The following is a 19,332-nucleotide window of genomic DNA, read 5'->3' on the forward strand; positions in this document are numbered from 1 at the left end:
ACATTTTGCATTTGGGTAAGAGGGGTTAGATTTCTAACTGGCAGTGCCGTTGCACTAAACGGTTCTGTCAGTGGCCTTTAAATTTTTATTATAGTTTATTCAACATTGTTTTACCATATTTAGAATAGTAGATCTCACCCATATAATAGTAGGATTGCCACATGTAATTAATCTGTACTACCATTGAGCAAAATTGGACGAAAAGTCACTGGAGGGGATCTATCCGAACAAAAGGACACATGTAGTCCACTTTCAATGGGTCTTGTATTAACATAATAATGGGTCCAGGTTCTAGAAATATCCATGTATAAAATTACCAAAACACCCTTGGTCGTCCAAGGAACCTTTGCTTATTATATAGTTAAAATTAAAACTAGTACTATTTTTACACTATTTTTTTTATTTTCCTTTTCCAACATATTGCTTATGGTATATTTTCATATAATTTTGCAACTTCGCATAGTTTGCTTCTTTCTTTTTTTATTTCTCTTAGTTGTTAAAAACAATTTAATAGCTTTATTTTTACTCATTAGCATAAATAATTATTAAGAAAAAATATCTTCTAAGCTCATACCTATATTTTTGTTATTTAAAAGTATAATAAATCATAAATTCTACATTATATTCATATGAGTTGGTAGAATTAAATTGATAATGAAGCTTTTATTAATTATCTTAAATTAAGATATCAGTTATTTGAAATCTAGATATCGATGATTATTCATGATATTAGTTACCAACTTATGATTATTTATTACTTTTTTTATAAAAAAAATATGTAGTTTAAATAACTAGTTATAAATAATATCTAATATATCTTATATATATACAGGCATTTTTCACAACTTATAATTTGTTTAGTTTGTAATTTACTAGTTTAATTTTCTAATCCTTAGTATAAATATTTGTTATAAAAAAATACTTTCTAAGATTATATCTAACTTTCTTATATTTACGTGAGTTGGTAAAAAAATATTAAATTAGTTGTTTAAAATTTTTATGTAATAATATTATTTATTTGTAAAATACCAATTATTTTTATGATATTATTTACCAAATTATAATTAATATATTTTACAAAAAAATTATTTTACATACCTCATAATAGATTGCATCATTTATTTCAAAATAATACGCATAACACATTTATTTCATGCACTATACCTTAATGGGGTAACTGGTCATTAAAGTATAGCGCATTAAAAACATGTGCTATATATAAAAAAATTCGTCAATAGTTTTTTTCACCTACTTTTATGTCTTTGAGTTCAATACTGCATCATTTTGGTTTCGGACTCCAAGTTTGGAGCCCTAAAGCAAGTTTCTTATTTGTTTCACCGTGGAGCCGGTTAAAGTGTTATAATTACACTTTTATTTGTAGGACTTCTAGACATGACGCAATTAATGTGTCGGCTGATTCTTTTTCATGGATCTAGCATGCGATAATCCTTTATGATAAGGGTTGACGGTAAAACTGGAACTCAAGTCCATTTTTTCACCATTAAGGTTAAAATGGCTTACAATAATAAGCAAATCTTCATAGCATAGTTTGATTTAGTAACCAAGAAAATAGAGTACTAATTTGTTATAGTCGGGTAAATTAATCTTTGTTTACCTCAAAAATACGATTAACAATTAAATTTGATTTATGGTTTTAAAGATATGTGATTTAATTCAATACTAATTAATAATGAAGAAAACTAACTTATAAATGAAGGAAGTAAGTAAAATCAAACCAGTGTGCCAGACAATCTCGACCTCGAGCTAAGATGACCTCGAGGTTGGGTAAGAACAGTAAAGCAAGAAAAATTAAGTAAAGAGACGATTCTGATGAACTATGAGCCAAAAAAGTAAGAGAGTATATTCTTTGTCAATGATTGATGATCTTTACAAATGATTGAGATCCCCTTTATATAATATGGGAACTCTAAATATGGTACATTTTTATTTACAGAAAAGAATCTTATTGGGACAGTTGTCTAACCGCCTAGTACGGATTCGTACAAATTTATTCGAGGATTTTACGCCACGATCTTGGGGACGTGGTAGAAATCTTGCTCATTTTGTTACAAATCCATAGCGGCATTATCTCGAGGCTGGTCATATTAGGCTCCGACGTTCTTCGAACACTTGATTCTTTGAGCCTTGTACTCTGTCGTTGAGCTCGAGCCTGGTCCATTGAGCTTGAACTCGATCCATCCTGAACTCGGACTTAAGGCGACCCCTCAAGCTCGAAAAATAGGGCATACCTGATTTCGGCCGTATACAGATAGTCCCTACATTTCTTAGAGTAAGATGATAAGAAACGATTTGATCTTCGACGCTCCGACGCCTCGATCATGATGTCAATCTCGTGATGTCAGCGGCTGAAGTGATTGAAAAGTTGCTTTCGCGTAGTTCCCAAGGTCATTAATTGGAGTTGGTTGTTTGGCTTCCCCAAACCGTTTAAGCGGCCTCTATAAATAGGCCAATTTTACAATTTTTGCATACTTCTCAAATCATCCCTAAAATCTCTTTAGCTCCTTCAACTTCTCTGAGTTCACCTTTTCTCAATTTGCTCTTACTACATCATCCACTCCTTCTCTTCTCTTGAATTCTAAACCACAATGTCTAAAACATCTAAAACTGTTCCTCAAAAAGAAAAAGCTTTTTCATCATCGCAGCCGGTCAGAGGTAGAACAGTGGTGCCACATCGTATCGAGGAGTGTATTCCCGGGCCTTGCGAACTAACTTCCTATTTTAAAATCGATAAATCTGCATCGAAAGCAGGCCGATGTGAGTCCATGTCTCGATACATCTGCTTGATAACTGAAGATGAGCTTGAGCAGGTGAAAAAGGACTGCAACTCGGAGAACAAAGATGTTGTGATCCCTTCCCCTGAAGAGGACATCACTACCCATAAGGCAGGGTACTTAAGCGTGTATACCTACCCATTCACGTTGGGTCCCGTAGATCCACCTTTGGGTTCCATAGACCTAGTGATTCTTGATTTTGCCCAACAATACTAGGTGATGCTTGGCCAAATCTACCCTTCATTCTGGTGCATCGTCAATCTGATCAGATATTTCTCGGGCCTGGTCGAGGGGATGCCTTTTACCCTCGACCACCTAATCATGCTATACAACTCTCGCCTTTATCGAGGTGGTATGATAAAGCTGCAGCGCAGATCCTCGAAATCTCTTTTCTCCAGTATCGATGAGGACAAGGATCGAGGATGGTTGAGCCGGTTTGTCCGAATCAAGACCTCCGATTTGATTCCTGCTGAGAGGATGCCATTCCCCGATGAGTGGAACATGAAACGTAAGTACAAATTTATCGATGGTGACTTAATATTATGCTTTCTCTACTCTTTCTCGATATCATCCTTTTCTCGATCTAATTACTTTTTGATGATGCAGCTATTTCTTGGTTTCCTGGCGCGGTCCCGGACCTCGCAAGTTGGGTCCGACAACTGGCCTCCACTTCTTCATACGTGGAACGCAGTTGGCGTGACTTGGCCAAGGGTCGATGGGAAGCTAAAAACCACGGTGAGTTCTCTTGTTCACATATTACTCATTTTATCATTATGCAGGCCTCAGAGATGCCATTGCTATGCTGCCGCCCCCACCTGGTGAAGAAGAAATCCCAAAGCCCACCAAGGAAAAGAAAAGGAAAAGGGGGCCGCCTGCAAATTCCCTGAAGCCAAAGAAAAGCAAGGCTCGAAAGCCTAAGGCCGATTTCGTGACCCTATCTTTAGAAGCGGCCCAACACCTTCGGGATGAGGACGAGGAGGGAGAAGATGACAACTGCCTGTTGGTAGCTCGGAAAAGAGGAAGCACTGACGCTTCGAAGGCTGCATAATCGATGGTGGCATATGCGATTCAATCTCGAATAGAAAAAATTTCGGAGGGGAGCTCGAGCAAAATCCCCAAGCTATCAGGTGGAAAAAGTGTGTCTCGTCTCAGGGGACATTTGGTGGGCGAGCTCGAAGAGCCTAATTTCGAGGCCCCTCAAAGAGAGGATAATATCCCAAGTGAATCACTTGGGATAATCAATGTAGATGACTTGCCACCGGGCCCGGTGTTCTTCGAAGGGCAATTCCAAGATGTCTGGACCATGAGGGCTCCTGATGTGGGAACGACCCATGAAGGGAGTGACATTTTTCGGTAGTGCCTTGCGGGGATCGAAGATGGTCCCAATCCTGACGCCTCGTTTATTTTTGAGGAGGCCCCAAGGCTTCTCAAACAAGTAAGTTTTTGTCTTTATAATTACGCTGGAGTTTAATTATCATCTTTTTAAGTCTAACTCCTTTTCTTTGTGTGAAGGCCGTGTTGCTTCACCGATAAGAATTTTCCAAATCTCGGGCTGAGCTTGCCCGATGTGAAGCCTAACTCAAGAAGCTGGTGGAAGAGAGGGATGGCCTTAAGTGCCTTTATGTACAGAAAGAGGAGGAAGTCAGGGATCTCCGAGTCGAGTTGGCTAAGGCTCGTCAAGAACAGACCGAGCTTATTGAAAAGGTGATGCAACCTTTGAGGTTTTGTTATGCATTTATTTGCTTTGGCGACTAACACTTCAACTTTGCAGGCCCAGCAAAAGGGCGAGCTGGTGGAGCAGCTTCGAGAAGAGATCAAGATGAAAGAGGCCGATACCCTAGGGTGGAAGCAACACATGGACCATCTCGCCTTAGAGAAAGATACACTTCGGGAACATCTGACTTCAATCGAATGCCAACTTCAAAATGCAAAGGAGGAAAGCTTGGTCCGGAGCCTCAAAATTGAGGAGCTCAAAGCTAAATCAGCCGCTGAGCTTGTGAAGGCCAAATCTGAGGCAGAGGCATTTGTGTCCTCGTACCGGGCTGATGCCGAAGCTGCTAACACTCGGGCATAGGAGATCTCCATTGCGACTGAAGTTAAGTTATCATATGCTCTCGACCATGCCAGGCGACAGTCCCGGAGAGAAACTCTCGAGGAGGTGTACGCTCGTGGCTTTGACCTCTCAGCTGATATTGAGAAACCAAAGACTTTGGAGGAAGAGGCTGCCACTTTTCTCTTCGATGACGAGGATTCTGCTAGTGGCTCCGAGAGCGGAGGAGATGAAGACGAAGTCCCCGAGGAGGAGATTCCCGAAGATGAGGCTCCCGATGATGCAGCTCCCGAGGACGTGACTCCCAAAGATGTGGTTCCCGGGGATGTGGCCCCGAAGTAGATTAGGTTCCTTTATTTTGTTTTTGTGTAAGGCCCTTTGTGGGAATTGTAAATACTCTATGTGAATATAAGGAGTTCCTTTTCTTCATCACCGATTTATATTGAATTCTGCTTTGTCTTCATTTTTTGAATTTTTTTAATACATTCAATGATCAAGTGAACATTGGCTCGGATTTTGAATATAACAAACCCTTAGGTTTTTTAGTGATCAATGGGCGATCTTTGAACTTATAATAGAATACCTCTTAAGGTTTTTGTTAATCCTCAAGCTATGTTTAAGTAGATTTGATGCGAGCTCGGGATGATGGGACTCTTGAGTCCGATTTGAGTGAGAGTAAGGTCTCGAACTCTGCATGCTTCGGCCCTTAGGCTCTTTAAGTTGGACCAATTCGGCCTCTGAGACGGCTATAATTTTTCCCTTTTTTCTGCTAAAAGACTTAGTGAAATCTTTTTTATGCCTTAGCATATGTTTTTGTACCCGTTGGGTTTTTTTAGGGTTTAATCGATCGGAACCCCATTTGTAATCCGTTTGTGTTACGATAATTTAACACCTCTTGAGGCTTTTTCGAAGGCTGATACTTTCGAACCTTTAAATTATTCGAGGGGCTGATTTTATCGAAACCCTGTCTTATTTGCTTTTGCCGAGGGTAGCCTAGTTTAACTAGTTTTTTAAAGTATTTGAAGGCCTTTAACTTATGGCAGAAGTCGGACATCTCCGAGCCGCATTATTTCGACCGTAGCCTTTTTTATATGACCGTAGTCTTCAATGTGACCATAGCCTTTGGATGTGTCTCTTGGACTTGTTTACCGATAACCCTTGGAACTTATTCAGAAGGTTAGTCCCCGAGTATGATGGCCTTGGCCTTGATGTCGAGGGGATGCCTCTTTGAGGTCTTATGAATTCGAGTTTAGATGATTCGAATGCTTTGACTGTCGATGATAGTCCCCGAGTACTCGAGGTGTATTCGTGTTTTGGCCCTTGAGCCGTTTCTTGAAAAATCACAAGTATGATGTTCGTATAGTAGCAAATTTCTTTGAGACACAAAGAGTTTTGATATAGAAAGAATGCTTCTTTGAGTAATTGATACATGTGTACATGTTTTGCCGTTGAGGCTCGACTGTTTTATATGGACATGATTCATCTGACTGTTTGGTCCATTACAAAGTTTCCCTATCGAGACCCTCTTTGTCGTGAAGTATTTTCCTCAAAAATATAATCTTTGAGGGTGATGCCCCCCAGCACTCGAGGTTGATTGAAAAGAAGCATTGGATACTATTAAGTTCTCCTTAGGTAGCACATAGTTGTTGCCTCGTTAAAAACCTCGCCGGTAAAACCCATTTGGGACAAAATCGAACTAAGGGAAAAAGAGTGCAACACGTGCTTTAAAACCTAATGTCTTCGTGTAAAAAGGTGCCCTCGATGTCTACGATCTAACACGTACAATGAGTTAGTTTTGAATTCAAATGGACAAAAGGAGGAAACCAAACCTTAGCAGTAGTATCGTTTGAGTAATGATACATTCCAATTGTTCGACAGTTGTTCGCCTCCCATCGTGCCAAGTTTGTAAGATCCTTTGCCGACAACTCCGATGAATCGGTATGGTCCCTCCCAATTCGGGTCCAGTTTCCCTTCATTCGGGTCTCGAGTATCAAGGGTGACCTTCCGTAGAACTAAGTCCCCAATTCCAAAGTGTCGAAGGTTAGTCCTTCTATTATAATATCTCTCGATTCTTTGTTTCTGCGCCGCCATCCGAACAAGTATTGCTTCTCGTTTTTCATCTAATAGCTCAAGGCTAGTATTCATAGCTTCGTGGTTTGACTCCTCCGATGCATGTCGAAACCTGGCGCTGGGTTCTCCGACTTCGACCGGGATTAAGGCCTTGGAGCCATATACTAAAGAGAACGGAGTAGCCCTGGTGCTGGACTTCGATGAGTGCCCAAAGGACCTCGGGTAGAACTTTTTTCCATTTTCCTTTTGCATCGCCCAACCTTTTCTTTAGGTTTTGAATGATAGTTTTGTTTGTTGACTCAGCCTGTCCGTTCCCGATTGGGTGGTACGGTGTTGATAAGATCCTCTTTATTTTGTGTGCTTCAAGGAACTCTATTACCTTGTTGCCGACGAATTGCTTTCCATTATCACATACAATCTCGGCAGGTATCCCGAACCGACATATGATGTGGTCCTAGATGAAGTCAATAACTTCCTTTCTCTGACCTTCTCGAAGGTCTGTGCTTCCACCCATTTAGAAAAATAATCAGTCATAAACAAAATGACTTTAGCTTTACCTGGGGCCGTTGGTGGAGGACCAACTATGTCCATTCCCCATTTCATGAAAGGCCACGAGGATAGGACTGAATGGAGTTTCTCTCCGGACTGGTGAATCATCGGTGCAAACCGTTGGCACTTATCACATTCTTTAACAAACTCCTTAGTATCTTTTTCCATGCTATCCCAATAAAACCCTGCTTTAATAATTTTGCAAATCAAAGACTCGGATCCAGAGTGATTCCCACAAGTACCTTCATGAATTTCTCGTAGAATATAATCGGTGTCCCCCGACCCTAAACATACCGCCAATGGTCCATCGAATGTCATTCTGTATAATGTTCTATCTTCATCCAACATGAACCTAGCAGCCTTGGTTCGTAGAGCCCTCGACTCCTTGTGGTCCGATGAGAGCTTTCCATTTTTCAAATACTCAATATACTTATTCCTCCAATCCCAAGTCAAACTTGTAAACTTTATCTCGGCATGACCATCTTCGACCACAATCTCGATAACTGGATGATGGTCCCTGGGACAATATCATCGTCTTCAACTGAAAACCCAAGTTGGCAAGTGTGTCGACCTCACTGTTTTGTTCTCGAGGCACATGATCTCGAGTCCACTCCTTGAAGCGATGCAAGGTTACTTGTAATTTGTCCAAATTTCTTTGCATCATATCCTCTCGAACTTCAAAGCTTTTGTTTACTTGATTTACGACCAATAGGGAATCGCACTTGGCTTCAATAACTTCTTCCCCCAGGCTTTTAGCTAGCTTGAGACCTACAATCATGGCCTCACACTCGGCCTCATTATTAGTCAACCTAGAAGTTTTGATAGATTGTCTAATAGTACTACCCGTTGGTGACTTCAAAACAATGCTGAGCCTGGACCCTTTCATATTCGAGGCACCATCCCTAAAAAGGGTCTATACCCCCGATGATGTACCCGATTTTAGCAGAAGTTCTTTCTCCACTTCGGGTACGAGGGTCGGCGTAAAATCGGCCACGAAGTCAACCAAGATTTGAGACTTGATGGTCGTTTGGGGTTGATATTCGATATCGTTACCCACCAAGTTCGACTGCCCATTTGGCCAATCGGCCTTATAGTTCGGGCTTATGCAAAACATTTCGGAGAGGATAAGTGGGTAACACATATATTGGGTGACACTAGAAATATGGCTTTAACTTTCTAGATGTGCTTATTAATGCAAGTGCTAATTTTTCTAAGTGAGGGTATTTGGTTTCAGCATCTCCTAGAGTTCGGCTTACATAATAAACAGAGAATTGCGTATCTTGCTCTTCTCGAACTAGTATCCCACTTACCGCTATCTTGGACACAGCCAAATATAAGTAAAGCTTTTCATCTACCTTTGGGGTGTGAAGTAAAGACGGGTTCGATAATTATTGCTTCAATTCTTCTAAGGCTAGCTGGCATTCCGGGGTCCATGCGAAATCCTTTTTCTTTTTGAGCAAGGAAAAGAACCTATGACTTCGATTTGATGACCTCGAAATGAATTGACCCAAGGCAGCTATTCGTCCTGTTAGCCTTTGCACGACTTCCACACTATCCACGATTGTGATATCTTTGATTGACTTGATCTTGTCGGGGTTGATTTCGATCTCCTATTTGATACTATGAAGCCGAGGAACTTACCCGAGCCGACTCCGAAGGCACATTTTTCTGGGTTAAGCTTCATGTTGTATTTCCTTAAGATTTTGAATGTTTCCTGCAAATGAGCTAAATGGTCCTCTGCGCGCAAGGACTTAGCAAATATATCGTCAATATACACTTCCATTGATTTACCTATCTCTTTCTTGAACATTTTGTTAACTAGGCGTTGGTATGTAGCTCCTGCATTTTTAGCCCAAAGGGCATTACATTGTAACAATAAGTTCCAAACTTAGTGATAAACGAGGTCTTCTCCTCGTCCCCCGGGTTCATCTGAATCTGATTGTACCTGGAGTAGGCATCGAGAAAGGTGAGAATCTCTTGGCCGGCCGTGGTATTGATCATGCGATCGATGTTAGGCAGTGGAAAAGAGTCTTTAGGGAATGCCTTGTTAAAATCCTTATAATCTATGCATATTCTAAGTTTGTTCCCTTTTTAGGAACTACGACCATATTGGCTAACCACTCGAGGTATTTTACCTCCCGAATAGACTCTATTTTAAGAAGTTTGGTTACCTCATCCTTTATGAATGCATGCTTCACCTTGGACTGGGGCCTCCTTTTTTGCTTTACTGGTTTGAACCTGGGGTCGATGCTTAACCGGTGTATTGTTATTTCTGGTGGGATCCCTTTCATGTCTAAATGGGACCAAGCAAAACAATCCATATTATCGATAAGAAATTAAATGAGTTTTTCCCTGAGTTCAGGGTTAATCCCGTTCCCAGGTATACCTTTTTCTCGGGCATGTACTCGATCAATATGACCTATTCCATCTCCTCGACCATCGACTTGGTTGCGTCTGACTCTTCGGGAACAACAAAAGTTTGAGGAGTAAGGGAATCCTCTTCCTCTTCTTCGATTACCTGTTCCTCCGGCTCGATTGGGGCTGGGATCGTTGATTGCTATTTGGCCGTATGCTTATCTTTTGTGCTCGATTTTTTTGAGGTTGAAGTCACTAGTATCGGTGTCACCTCATCGACTGCAGACATTTCTTTTGTAGCGTATTGTTCTTTGTAAACTGTTTTCACACCATCCATTGTTGGGAATTTCATCATCTGATGAAGGGTTGAAGGTACTGTCCTCATGTTGTGGATCCATGGCCACCCGAGAAGTGCATTATATCTCATGTAGCCTTGATGACATGGAATTTTGTATCTTGGATGGTCCCCGCCACGTTCACTGGTAGGATTATCTCCCCCCTCGTTGTTTCGCTTGCCATGTTGAAGCCATTTAGGACTTGAGATGTAGGTACAATTTGATCCTGTAGGCTGAGCTGCTCTAAGACCCTCGATCTGATTATGTTTGCTGAGCTACCTGGATATACTAGAACACGTTTAACTTGAATTTTATTTAACAAAATAGAAATTACCAAGGTGTTATTGTGTGGCTGAGATATGCCTTCCGCTTCTTCGTCATTGAATGATAAAATGCCCTCGGGCACATAGTTCAGAATCCGTTTTTCTCTGGTGATCGACACCTTGGTGCATTTGAATACGGGCCCTTGTGGAACATCGACACTACCAACGATCATATGGATTACATGTTATGGTTCTTCCTGCTTATTTTTTCTGTTTGCATCTCTTTCCCTGAAGTGGTTCTTAGCTCGATCACTGAGAAACTCTCGAAGATGACCCTCATTGAACAATCGAGCTACCTCCTCCCTCAGCTGCCTGCAATCTTCGGTCCTATGGCCATGTGTTCCATGATATTTACACATCAAGTTTGGATTCCTTTGAGAATGATCGATTTGTATTGGCCTAGGCCACCTGGTGTCTTTGATTCTTCCAATAACTGACACGATCCCCAATGCATCTATGCTGAAATTATACTCCGAAAACCGAGGTGCTTCAGCGGGGTCAGTATGTTTATCAAAACCATTCTTACTCATAAGTCCCCGAGAGATTTGACCTCGATCATTTCTTCAATCGTTCTGAGGAATGTTATGCCCCGAACCATTATTTCTCCGATCAATATATGGCTGATACCATTCCTTGTTTGATCGTGGTTCCATGTCCATATCCCTTGGGGTCTTAACCACCAATCTATTAGGATGAACTGAACCCGATGGGGCTCCCAACTGGTCGTCCTCGACCCTGATCTTCAACTGGTAGCGATTATGTATGTCTGACCAAAGTTACAACCCTGCATGGTATTGCCCAATCATCCGAGACCAATGGTAATTCTATTCGCTCTATCTCAAACCGGGATACAAACTCCCTTAGCATCTCATTGTTCCTCTGTCTTATCTTAAAAACATCTGATTTTCCTGTCGCCACCTTTATGGCCCCGACATGTGCTTTTACGAAGGCATCTGCTAACATAGTAAACGAATCAATAGAGTTCGGGGGCAAGTTGTGATACCAAATCATGGCTCCCTTAGACAAGGTTTCCCCAAACTTTTTCAACAATGCTGATTCGATCTCATCATCATTCAAGTCATTTCCTTTAATTCCGCAAGTATACGAGGTAATATGTTCATTGGGATCTATTGTTCTATTGTATTTAGGTATATCGGGCATGCAAAACTTTTTAGGAATGGGCTTCAGATTCGCACTCGGAGGGAACGACTTTTGTACGAACTTTTTGGCATCCAAACCTTTCAAAACCGAGGGGTTCCCCCGGTATTTGATCAACATGGGAGTTATAAGTCTCCATTTTTTTGTCATTATCCTCAATCTTCTTTCCCCAGACTCGATTCTCTTGGTGAGTTCCTTGAGCATCCTCATAATTGTGGGATCAGTCCTCGAGCCGTTACCGCTTGATCTTTCCGGTATCGGCTCAATACGTCGAGTGCTTCCTGGTTCAACTATACTTGGAGTTTTGTGCTGACTTTGAAGCGGAGCGATAACACTCTGTTGAGCTTGTAACATCTCGAATATTACTTGGAGGCTAAATCCCCCGTCTCCTACACCTTGAGTTCCTTGGCCACCAGTTCGGCCTTCTCTGCGTACACTCCCTCCGAGATCCGTACCTAAATATGCATTCAGAGCAGTGTGCAAACTGACATCGACTGGGTCGGCAACAGGCACTTCCCCAGGGTTAACCAATGACACTCCGACCCCTGGAGCAATTACATTATCATTTTCTCCGTGGAACCCAAGACCGTCATCACCATGTACGAGTGCATTCTGTGAGTTTGACATGTTTTATCCCGAAAATAAAGAATCTTTGACAAGAACAAGTGTGAAAATAACGTGTGTTATCAAAATCAGTACTGAAATAACCACTATTATCTTTAGCCCCACGGTGGGCGCCAAACTATTTACCTCGAAAATACGAGTAACAAGTAAATTTGATTTATGGTTTTAAAGATATGTGATTTAATTCAATACTAATTAATAACCAAGAAAACTAACTTATAGAAGAAGAAAGTAAGTAAAATCAAACCAGTGTGCAAAACAGTCTCGACCTCGAGCTAAGATGACCTCGAGGTTGGGTAAGAACAGTAAAGCAAGAATAATTAAGTAAAGAGACGATTCTGATGAAATATGAGCCAAAAAGTAAGAGAGTATATTCTTTGCCAATGATTGAGGATCTTTACAAATGATTGGGGTCCCCTATATATAATAAGGGAACCCTAAATAAGGTACATTTATATTTACAGTAAAGAATCTTATTGGGACAACTGTCTAACCGCCTAGTACGGATTCGTACAAATCTATTCCGAGATTTACGCCACGATCTTGGGGACATGGCAGGAATCTTGCTCATTCTATTACAAATCTATAGCGGCATTATCTCGAGGCTGGTCATATTAGGCTCCGACGTTCCTCGAACACTTGATTCTTCGAGCCTTGTACTCTGTTATTGAGCTCGAGCTTGGTCCATTGAGCTTGAACTCGATCCATCCTGAACTCGGGCTTAAGGTGACCCCTCGAGCCCGGAAAATTGGGTATACCTAATTTCGACCGTATACAACCTTATAATATAATTTTTTTAAAAATTATTAGGGTATACTGTATATAACTAAAATAAATTCGTCATCATTGAATACGAGTTAGTGGGATTCTGTTGACCCCAAGTCCCAACTAGACTATAATTTATCTTGGAAGCTTAAAGGCTAGAGGTTAATAGTGAAACCATGATCAATCACGATCAGCATGCAAGGTAAGGATATATAAGCCAGCTGTGGGGTTAAATAATCTTACATAAACTCGAAAAGACTTGATTGGATAATGGGAACTAAATAATGCTGGACAGCAGGGTGTGTGTAGGGGTGGGGAGATAGAGAATTTGTCTTTTAAGCGACCATAGTATAGTGCAATAAAGAAAGTTCAACTCAAACCATAGTGGGCTGCTACTACGAATGAAACCGTTGTTTGTCAACTCAAAGACCTTTTCCACCTTAATTATAACGGTGTGTTCTCCCATTACACAAAAACATCTGGGAAGATAAGACTTGCCTATCATTGTGGTGAGAGCTGTTCATAAATCCTTGTCACAAACCAGCTCCATTTTCACGCAAAATCCATTTGTTGTATACCATGTAGAGAGAATAGTTGTTCAAAACGATTGCAGGGGAAAAAATGCAGTTTGTTGATCGGAAGAAGAATAGGTTGTCAGCAAATCCTCGAGTTACTCTGGCTTCTATTGAATCCTTGTCCGTACCACTTGTAAGTTAATTTCTATATTCTCTCCTTAATTTCAGCCATAACATTTTGTAGAAATATTGCAATTATTGTTAATTTGAGGTATGCAGGTGCAGGAAGTTGTGTTCTTGGCAGACTACCGATGCACCAAGTGCCAGCAGAGGGTGACAGAAGTAATGTCAAAGATGAATGGTAACTTCTCTTTCCTCCTGTCTTATATAAGATCCATTTGTATTTTTGGTTACATATCATCGTGTACATATATAAAAGCCATATTCTTTGAAAGCAGTGGTGAATGAAGAACAAAACAATTAAATAAGAGCTTTTGCAGTAATTAGAAAGCAGAAAATAAATTTATATTGCTTTAATTCGGTGTTACAAAAGAAAAATTTACCCTTTATATAATAGGAGAATTTTATACCTAGTACAACTTTAAAAAAGGTAAAAATCTTCCTTTCTCGTTAATTAATTACGGATCCAACCGACATCGAGGTGCATTCTTAGCTACCATATATGGTGCAAAGTTGAGGATCGTTGCAGTGCACCCATCATTTCAGCTTTTGAGGGGTCCACATGAGAATTTTAAGTGGGCTGAAGTTATATGCGCTAGTCATGAATCATGATCATTCTATGAGGAGCTTTTCCAACTCTAAAATTCTGTCTTAACGGGTAGTAGTACATGTAAACATATCCTCCCCTTTGTTGACGACAAGTCACTATTCATACAACTTGCTTTTTTGGACCACTACTGGGTTTGCATTGGATTCTATTGCTTTGCTGAATTCCCCAATTTTCAAGGAATCAATCACTCTTTTGTCACAAAGCATTGGATATGATGTCGTTTTGTCTTTAACAAACCTTTCTATTGCTTGTTTGCTTTTTCCTTGGTCCCATTGGTTTAATTTTGAAAAATTTTAGCCCCTTTCTATATTTCCCAGGAAAGCACCAACATTAAATTTAGTTCTACTTGCAGCCATGAAAATAACAAATTTATATAAATAAAAAATTTAACTTTTGACTAATTAATGGCTCTTAAAAGGTAGTAGCAGCGTCAGTTCAAGCCTTACCTTATTTGTTTAGCTTGACTATTGATCCCTTTTTCTGTTATACGGGCTATTTTAGCTGGTTTATTTATGCTTGTTCAGGCCAAATGGTAAGGACCATGAAATTTGCAATTTAGTATGCTGCCAACATTTTAAATTCAAATCTTACTCTCAACGGGAAATTGCGAACTAGGTCACACGGAATCACGACCCCAATTTTCCACCTTAGGATGTTGTGACTTTAATTATATATTATTACATCAGTTTCAATTTATGTGAACCTGTTTGACTGGGCACGGAGTTTAAGAAAAAATAAAGATTTTTGGAATTTGTGGTCCTGAACAAGTCAAAAAGAGACCCAGATTATTTGTGTGGTTATAAAAGTTTCTCAATAAGGTAGAATTGTAAGTTTAAGCTAAATTGTTTCCAAATTTAAAAAAGGGTCATTCTTTTAGGAACGGACCAAAAAAGAAATAAATTTACATAAAGTTAGAACGGATTGGAGTAACATTGTACGAAAGACATTCCCTTGTCAAAACCCAAAATCGGCAGACAAATTTGTGAACTGAAAATCAAACGTACACCTGCTTTCTATTTTGAGGTCAAAAGTATTATTAACCTTATTTATTATCGGATTTGATTGAGACAAACACGGAGGAATCAATTTGTATAGCTAGTATTTATTTAACAGATGGATGATGATTCAACTACAGGAGAAACGGAATCTGTATTGATAAGTGTGCTGGAGAAGAAGGTGACTCTAACTTGCAACTTTTCAAAGGGACGAGTAGCTTCAATCTGCCGGAATCCCTTCAACAGATTTACTTTCCTGACGCGGATGTTCCTCTCTTCTTGCTGCTGATCAATATACGTCCACCTTAGATACATTTTAATAATTTCTCCAGTTAGTCATGTTATGCATTTGACACGTGTAATTAAATGTGCTACATGGATAAATAAAATAAAAGTTGTTACTCACATGTTGGAATTTCTCTTTTAGTTTTATTAGCTTTGGATTTCTATACCTTAATGGCTCCTTTGCAAGGATATAATAAAAATTAACAATGATATGTGCAAATTAATACCTAATGATTTAAATGATCTTTGTCTTTCCCTAATATATCTGAAAAAGTTTTGAGTTGATCTTCTTGGTTTTTTGCTGGGAACAAAGGATCGATGTGTTGAAGAAAGGAAAGGAAAATCACCCACTCCTTCAGCAAACATCTATATATAACGGATTATCTTTATGCATACCTATTACCTACATGTGAAGAAAGAGAATGAAAGAATCTTTTATACAAAGCAATAGAAGTCAAAAAAAAATTCCCCGAGTTTTTTTATATAGTATGATTGGAGTTTAAGAAGAATTCAACAGCCCTATCGTTTAGAAGAAGAAAAGAATTAGTGGCATGATAAATTATTTTAGGTAAACACCTACCGCTGAAAAAGAAGACGACAAGCCTATGTTGATTGTAGTGGTAGAATAACCAAAAATCAAGACAAAGTAGTTGAGAGAGACAAGCAAAGGTATGACGTAACCCTCATCCCAAAGGCTTCTTAGAGGACCGACAAATAGATTCCTCTTTGACTAAGGAGGTGTTTCCACTTCGGGCATAGAAATAACTGCCTTTGCTTCTGCCCTTTATTATTGCATAAAGGTTCATCATCCCCCTTTTTGAATTGACTTTTCATCAGAAAAAGATTTCTCCACAGATTGGTACCGAAATACCTTCTTTCATGTCTGGACAGGTAAGTATTCCAGCAGCATATATAGTAACATTTTCACACATAGATCTCCCGGGAATCCCCTCTTATATATCCATTCATTGACTATGATAGCTAATCACTTTTTGTTTGAAACAGAATTCTGATAAATTAATCTTGTAAAAAAACAAGCAGGTATGCATGGTGATGCGGGTTAATCTGGATTGCCCTTCTTGCTGCAGGAAAATGAGAAGAATCATTCTCAGAATGAAAGGTAAGGCATAATTAATATACAAATCCGCGATCCTAATTAGGTTAAACAGATTAATAAAGATTTTGTCTACAACGTAATTGTATGACTAATATGGTGTAGAAATAGAGATGCACCTGATAGAGAAGCAACACAACAGAGTGAGCATCTTTGGCCGGTTTGATCCAGCAGACATAGCCATAAGACTTAGGAAAAAAATGAAGAGAAGAGTTGAGATTTTGGACATTCAATTACCCGGTGATGGACTGGCCGAAGAGATGCCTCATGCCACTGATGGCCCTGATCAATCCGTTATGGAACAACCGTAACAGAGAATGACATGCTCACAATAGGAGAGGATGCTCATACTATATTAAAGTATTGGAAGGTTTAGCTTCTGTTTTAGTCCCAACAAAAAAATAAAATTAATTTGTTGGTTTATGCTAGTCTGGAAAAACTAAGGCCCTCTTTGTATACAATACCAAATTAATGTATGTTGATGTACATAATTTAGCTGTCTTTTTTTTCTTCATCTTTCTTACTTTCTTTTATTTTTTCCATTTATTGTTATTTTTTCACTTTATTCTTTTCTTCTAATAAAACTCTGCACTCTTTTTTGGTTTCTTTTAATTTTTTATAGTTATTTGTTCTTTTTATTTCTTCCTTTTTTCTCTTTTTTATTTCTTTGTAGTAACAATTCCTCACCTTTTTCACTTTATTTTTGTTGTGTTTTGCTATTTTTTATTTTTTTTTTAAATTTTGATCTTTCCAAAAACAAATTCATCCAAAAAACTTGTCACTCTTTTTGGATTTCTTTTTTAAGTATCATTTTTTACTTTACCTTTTCTTTTCTTGTAACCTTTTTACCTGTAAAATTCCTCTATCAAAAATTTTGTCACTCCTTTTTACTTTTGTTCTTTCTAGTTAATTGGTGGATCTTAAAATTTATATTGGGCACTTTTTGCACAATCACTTATCCATCATAATTACCGAGATTTACCATATTATATTTTTATTGGATTTTTTTCACGATCAATATGCTACTAGGTCGTGACTCGTGATGGCACCTAATCTAAACCGCTAGGCGAACTAACAGAAATAAATCTCATATATAACATCATAAGACTAAGATATATCATAATCAGAGTCATGCTTATTCAAATTTTTCATAAATCTAAATAAAGTAGGGACTTCAAAGTTGTTGCCCAGGAATCCAATGCACTAGCTCTTGGAAGCTCCATTCATGCTCAACTATTCGAGGAAGACGCTACCGATCCCTGAATCAAGGGACTATGCGCTTTCAATTGGCAACCTCATGATCGTGATTTGATCATCATTATGTGGTGAGAAAGTGGCGATAAACTTATGTTTGTTTGGAGGGATCATCATAAATAATTAAAGTGTGTCGTTCACAATACATAAAATAATTAGGCAAAGCTGATCCTGTATAAGGAGCAAGGTATTGTAGTGTAGTAGAGAAATTCGCCTTTTTGGCTGCCACGATAGTCTATTCCATCGCTCCCCCTTACCTGTAAAGTAGTTACTACATGGGTCGCGAAAGACATTTTTTGCCCAATAGCTACACAAACACATATTACATTTGGCCAGACTATAGAGCTGAATTGAAAAGAATCCGGGCATGCTTTTTCAATTCACAACTATGAGCGAGTATTTCTCTATCTCTTGCTCGCTTCAATCGGACTCTGAAAACATATGGAAGAATGATGGATCATTGACGAGGCCCATTATCATAACATAAGTCTAAGTATGATATAGTAAGTATAGAATCAATCATAATCATCCCTAAGAACTGGTGTCACAATGTGATGACCCGATAGGCCGTTTTGAGATTTAGCCTCTATTTCTGTGCTTCGTAACCTCGATTAGCTCCGTTTAGCACCTCTCGATTTGCATGCACAGTCAGTGTTTTATTCCGGAATGTGTTTATTTGAAAAATTGAAGAAAATATGAATTATTACCTTAAAAATTGTTTGAGTTGTCTAAGGTCAACATTTTGTATAAACTAACCCAGATTGGTATTTTGATGATTCTGGTTGGTTCGCATCATAATTTGGGACCTGGGGGCATATGCCCAAAATTGAATTCGAAAGTCCCTAGCTTGTGTTGACTCATTTTGCCGAAAACTAGCATTTTGAAAGTTGAAAAATTACCAAATTTGACCGTAAGTTGACTTCTCGACTAACGAGTTCGAATTTTGATGCTGAAAATTGGAATAGTTATGTATTGCTATTTGAAACTTATATGCAAAATTTGGTTCAATACGGAGTTGATTAGACGTGATTCGGACGTCCTGATGTAAATTTGAGAGTTCTTAAGTTTCTTTGAAAATTTCATACATTTTGATGTCTGACTCGTGGCTTTAGGTGTTATTTTTATCTTTTGATCGCACGAGCGAGTTTATATGATGTTGTTATACTTGTGTGCATGTTTGGGTTGGAGCCCGAGGGGATCGTGTGAGTTTCACAAGTGTTTCAGATGAATTTGGATAAGATTGGAATAACTAGTGCATTTCTAGTGCTGGTGCTCTGCTACTGATCTTGCATTTACGAGGTCTGGCCCGCAATTGCGAGTCTCGCTTTTGCGAACACGTGTTCACATTTGCGAGCATG

At 39.1% G+C, this 19,332-nt stretch overlaps 2 protein-coding genes across 2 annotated transcripts; both read left to right on the forward strand.

Annotated features, from left to right (window-relative positions):
* The first annotated feature begins 13,642 nt into the window (after window positions 1-13,642).
* On the forward strand, window positions 13,643-15,821 carry LOC104220421 (uncharacterized). Its single transcript, XM_009771288.2, has 3 exons — window positions 13,643-13,729; window positions 13,816-13,897; window positions 15,462-15,821. The coding sequence occupies exons 1-3, from the start codon at window positions 13,643-13,645 to the stop codon at window positions 15,608-15,610; spliced, it is 318 nt and encodes a 105-aa protein (XP_009769590.1). The 3' UTR covers window positions 15,611-15,821.
* Window positions 15,822-16,390: 569 nt separating this feature from the next.
* Window positions 16,391-17,234, forward strand: LOC104220422 (heavy metal-associated isoprenylated plant protein 6). Its single transcript, XM_009771290.2, has 3 exons — window positions 16,391-16,497; window positions 16,648-16,726; window positions 16,826-17,234. Exons 1-3 carry the CDS (start codon window positions 16,486-16,488, stop codon window positions 17,029-17,031), a joined length of 297 nt encoding a protein of 98 aa, XP_009769592.1. The 5' UTR covers window positions 16,391-16,485; the 3' UTR covers window positions 17,032-17,234.
* The last annotated feature ends 2,098 nt before the right edge of the window (window positions 17,235-19,332 follow it).

The sequence above is a fragment of the Nicotiana sylvestris genome, chromosome 9, assembly GCF_000393655.2.
Source record: "Nicotiana sylvestris chromosome 9, ASM39365v2, whole genome shotgun sequence".
In the NCBI taxonomy this organism is placed as follows: Eukaryota; Viridiplantae; Streptophyta; class Magnoliopsida; order Solanales; family Solanaceae; genus Nicotiana; species Nicotiana sylvestris.

What these genes read in the sequence shown, in the direction of transcription:
- LOC104220421 (XM_009771288.2), top strand. Translation starts at nt 13,643, where the DNA reads ATGCAGTTTGTTGATCGGAAGAAGAATAGGTTGTCAGCAAATCCTCGA. An exon ending in AATCCTTGTCCGTACCACTT is followed by an intron (nt 13,730 to 13,815) that starts GTAAGTTAATTT and finishes TGAGGTATGCAG; the next exon opens with GTGCAGGAAGTTGTGTTCTT. An exon ending in AGTAATGTCAAAGATGAATG is followed by an intron (nt 13,898 to 15,461) that starts GTAACTTCTCTT and finishes ATTCAACTACAG; the next exon opens with GAGAAACGGAATCTGTATTG.
- LOC104220422 (XM_009771290.2), top strand. An exon ending in AATCATTCTCAGAATGAAAG is followed by an intron (nt 16,727 to 16,825) that starts GTAAGGCATAAT and finishes AATATGGTGTAG; the next exon opens with AAATAGAGATGCACCTGATA.